The 3,923-nt window shown below is 43.1% G+C and overlaps 1 protein-coding gene across 1 annotated transcript in view; it reads left to right on the plus strand.

Moving 5' to 3' along the window:
• The window catches only part of LOC138981903 (uncharacterized), a 236,166-nt gene extending 233,426 nt beyond the window's left edge, over positions 1-2,740 (plus strand). Inside the window, exon 7 of the mRNA XM_070355064.1 lies at positions 2,276-2,740. Coding sequence (XP_070211165.1) covers positions 2,276-2,418 — 143 coding nt within the window. The 3' untranslated portion in view covers positions 2,419-2,740. The remainder of the gene's footprint in view (positions 1-2,275) is intronic.
• The last annotated feature ends 1,183 nt before the right edge of the window (positions 2,741-3,923 follow it).

The raw sequence follows: 3,923 nt of genomic DNA on the forward strand, positions 1-3,923 counted from the left end.
CCTCTCCTCTGTGCCCCAACACCCCCGTGTCCACGCATGCGCACGAAAAAGATCAGACGTTCACGGGAAAAATCTCATGGCTTGGAAAACATAGACACTGATACGTACGCAGAAAAAAATTAGTTGGCTGCATGGAAGCTCACTTTCCCGAGGAAGAAAGCAATACGATTTCCATGAGGGTATCCTAACAGGACTGAATGGTATTACTTTACCTTTACTGTGATATATCTATAACTGCAAATAGTTTTAAACACTGAGACCACCATACAAACTCAGAAGCAAAACAAAATTGAATCGGTTTCGAATGCCCAAATAGGTTGAAGGGACATGAACACGTAACAACAACAAAGTCTCGCTTTATTTTGGAGCGACCTCTGTTCAATTACGATTCTGTTTTGTTGCTATTCTTGAGTAGTGATGTAAAAAATTTTTTTTTTTTTAAAGAAGATCGCTGCTTGTTCTGTTACCCTCGTAAAATGAAGTCTTGTCTTGTCTTGTCTTGTCTTGTTTTGTCTTGTCCTGTCTAGCCTTTTCATTGCAACCAGACATCACAATAAACGAATTCCGGAAATAACTCTGTCGGGTTTGCCTGAGTTGTGAAAGAGTGAATGATCATCTTGCTCTTATTATAGACCAGTCACTATAGCGAAGGGTCTACATCTGAAACACATCGAAAAGGAGCACGAGTGAAAGTGTGCCTCGATACTGAAAAGCAATAGTATTCACTCCTTCACAACCCATACCAACATAACAAAGTTATTTCCGGAGTTCGTCTATTTCGATGGTGGACAGGGCCGGACCAAGTTCGTTTCAGGAGGGGGAGTTCCAACTGAAGGCAGGGCGGGTCCAGGGGCCGCCGAGGCCCCGGTGGGGTGCAGGGGCAACGCCCCGCTGGGGGGTCTGGGGGGCAAAGCCTCCCAGAAGCCGAGAAAATGTTGCATTTGTGAGGTCATTTTTTGGTCTTTCCTTGCAACTGGGAATCAAAATTACACATTTTCAACAGTAACAATACACGCGGAAGTGGGAAAGGTATAGGGGCGAGCGGCACTCAATGATCTCACAGTGTGCAGTACAGCCCCTTTCCGAAACATCGGTTCCCCGATAGCGCAGATGATATCTTGTTGCAATCGGTTCTCTGATACTATTAATACTTGTGATAGTGTAGCGTGTGACTTGACTTGTGGCCAATGATGATGGACTTATAACGAGGAGGGCAGGCCGTTGTCGACTTGATGTTGTTCATAATTTCAAATAGTTTTAGAAGACCAAATAAACTGAGGGAGTTGCAACTGGGAATCAAAATTACACATTTTCAACAGTAACAAAACACGCGGAAGTGGGAAAGGTATAGGGGCGAGCGGCACTCAATGATCTCACAGTGTGCAGTACAGTCCCTTTCCGAAACATCGGTTCCCCGATAGCGCAGATGATATCTTGTTGCAATCGGTTCTCTGATACTATTAATACTTGTGATAGTGTAGCGTGTGACTTGACTTGTGGCCAATGATGATGGACTTATAACGGGGAGGGCAGGCCGTTGTCGACTTGATGTTGTTCATAATTTGAAATAGTTTTAGAAGACCAAATAAACTAAGGGAGTTGGGGGAAGAGCTTAAAAAGTCCACATAATTTTTCTTTTCTCTGGGAGGTAGATCGGATGGCCAGGGAGGGGGTTCCGGAACCCAGGAACCCCCCCCCCTCCCCCCCCCCCCCCCCCCCCCCCCCCCCCGTTTGATTGGGGGTGGATGTCGGGGTTGGAGTGTGAGGATGACAGCAAAAAGGAATGTCAGAAAATATCATCAATTTGTCTTCACTATAGTGGCTGTAAGTTGTTGGTGATTATTGTTCTCCAGTCTTAAATGTCATTAAATCTGTTTGTGCGCTAATACGCACGATGAAAATTTACGGCATCACCATTTTTCCTTTACTTGTCAGAGCCGAAACACATCTTTCAGCAAAAAAAGTCAGAAATAAGCAGAGGTTAAAAATATGTTCAGATTCTGAATCGCATCACCACCGTAGGTGGTTTAATTGAACAGTGTTTTATTCATCCTGTATTCATTATTTCCCATGGCATTATCACCACTACATTTCGTAAATTACGAGTCCAGGGAGCGTGAGCAAGTGACATTAATGTGCTCAGATGGACACAATTATTGATTAAAAAGAACGGAAGCGGAAAAGGAAACGACATTCTGCAAATCGGCACACCACCAGCCTGTTCATTTTGTGCCCATTTTTGCTGGATTTCAATGTTGTTTTTGTCTATTTCCAGATTTCTGCGAGCAGGCGACATTGACCAGACGAGCAGATCTTCGCGTCGTGCTGTGGAAGAAACTCACGGCCGCCACTGCCCATTTCAAGGCCAGAGCACACAAAAAGTTTCATTTCCCTGCATCATCCGGATCGTTCTATTGACGCCGCTGTCCGTCGTTACGTCATCTATTGACACAGTGACGTCATCATTCTCCACCTCAACTCCGGATCGTTCTATTGACGCCGCTGTCCGTCCTTACGTCATCTATTGACACAGTGACGTCATCATTCTCCAACTCCACTCAGTCCTAGCAAAGCACACTCCAGGGTGCAGCAATTGTCAATAACAACAATAATAGCAATTACTTATTTAAACAGCAAGATGACTGTGGATGAAAACAAGGTTGAAAAACAAAAGAAATCGGTACTCACCAACACAAAGACACAAATAACAATTACGGTGACAAGCCCTCTATTGTCCATTAAAATGAGTGTATTAAAAATAATGGATTATTGTCTTTGATGTATCTAAATCTGTCTGTCAACCTTTTTTTTTTATTTATTTATTTTTTTTTAAACATGTATGTAGCCTACATTCAAGTTTTAGCAAAATATTTAATTGTAAAGACATTCAAGCACATCAAAAACACGTGAAAGTTACTGAAACATGCATAATTATTATTCTGGCTTTCACAGTTATGCATAATAGTTCTATAAGTAACTTTTTATATTACAAAAACATTTCATTACCATCTATAAAAAAAAAAAAAACTTGATCCAAATCCGTTCACATTAAACTGGCGACGAACGACCCTGCAGTCTCTGTTGCAGCGATATAAACTCTGTTGTTGACTCTGACTGCAAGCAATTGACGAATTTGGATAATAACTCTGTCGGGTTTGTATTGGTTGTGAAAGAGTGATTTGCTTTTACAAGGACAAATAATCCACGAGATAATCTCAAGCGAGTGGTGTGTCGGAAACACGTGAACAAGGAGCACGTGTAGAACTGTTTGTTCTAGTTAAAAGCAAGAGTATTCACTCTTTCACAACCCATACAAAGCCGACAGAGTAAGCTCCAAACATAGTCTATCAGGAAGAATTTTTAGGGTACAGTGCAACCTCTCTTTTTAAGACCCCTGACAATGGGCGGGGATGTAGCTCAGTCGGTAGCGCGCTGGATTTGTATCCAGTTGGCCGCTGTCAGCGTGAGTTCGTCCCCACGTTCGGCGAGAGATTTATTTCTCAGAGTCAACTTTGTGTGCAGACTCTCCTCGGTGTCCGAACACCCCCCGTGTGTACGTGTACGCAAGCACAAGACCAAGTGCGCACGAACAAATCCTGTAATCCATGTCAGAGTTCGGTGGGTTATAGAAACACGAAAATACCCAGCATGCTTCCTCCGAAAACGGCGTATGGCTGCCTAAATGGCGGGGTAAAAAACGGTCATACACGTAAAATTCCACTCGTGCAAAAAACACGAGTGTACGTGGGAGTTTCAGCCCACGAACGCAGACGAAGAAGAAGAAGAAGAAGAAGAAGAAGAAGACACCAGTGGATTCAGTTTAAGAAAATAATTCCTGAAACAACTTCCCAATCTGTACAGAAAGCAAGCAGACTGTTGATTTTGTTGTCACGGTTGTTGATTTTGTTGTCACGGTTGTTGAT

This window comes from Littorina saxatilis, linkage group LG12 (assembly GCF_037325665.1).
Source record: "Littorina saxatilis isolate snail1 linkage group LG12, US_GU_Lsax_2.0, whole genome shotgun sequence".
Classification (NCBI taxonomy): domain Eukaryota; kingdom Metazoa; phylum Mollusca; class Gastropoda; order Littorinimorpha; family Littorinidae; genus Littorina; species Littorina saxatilis.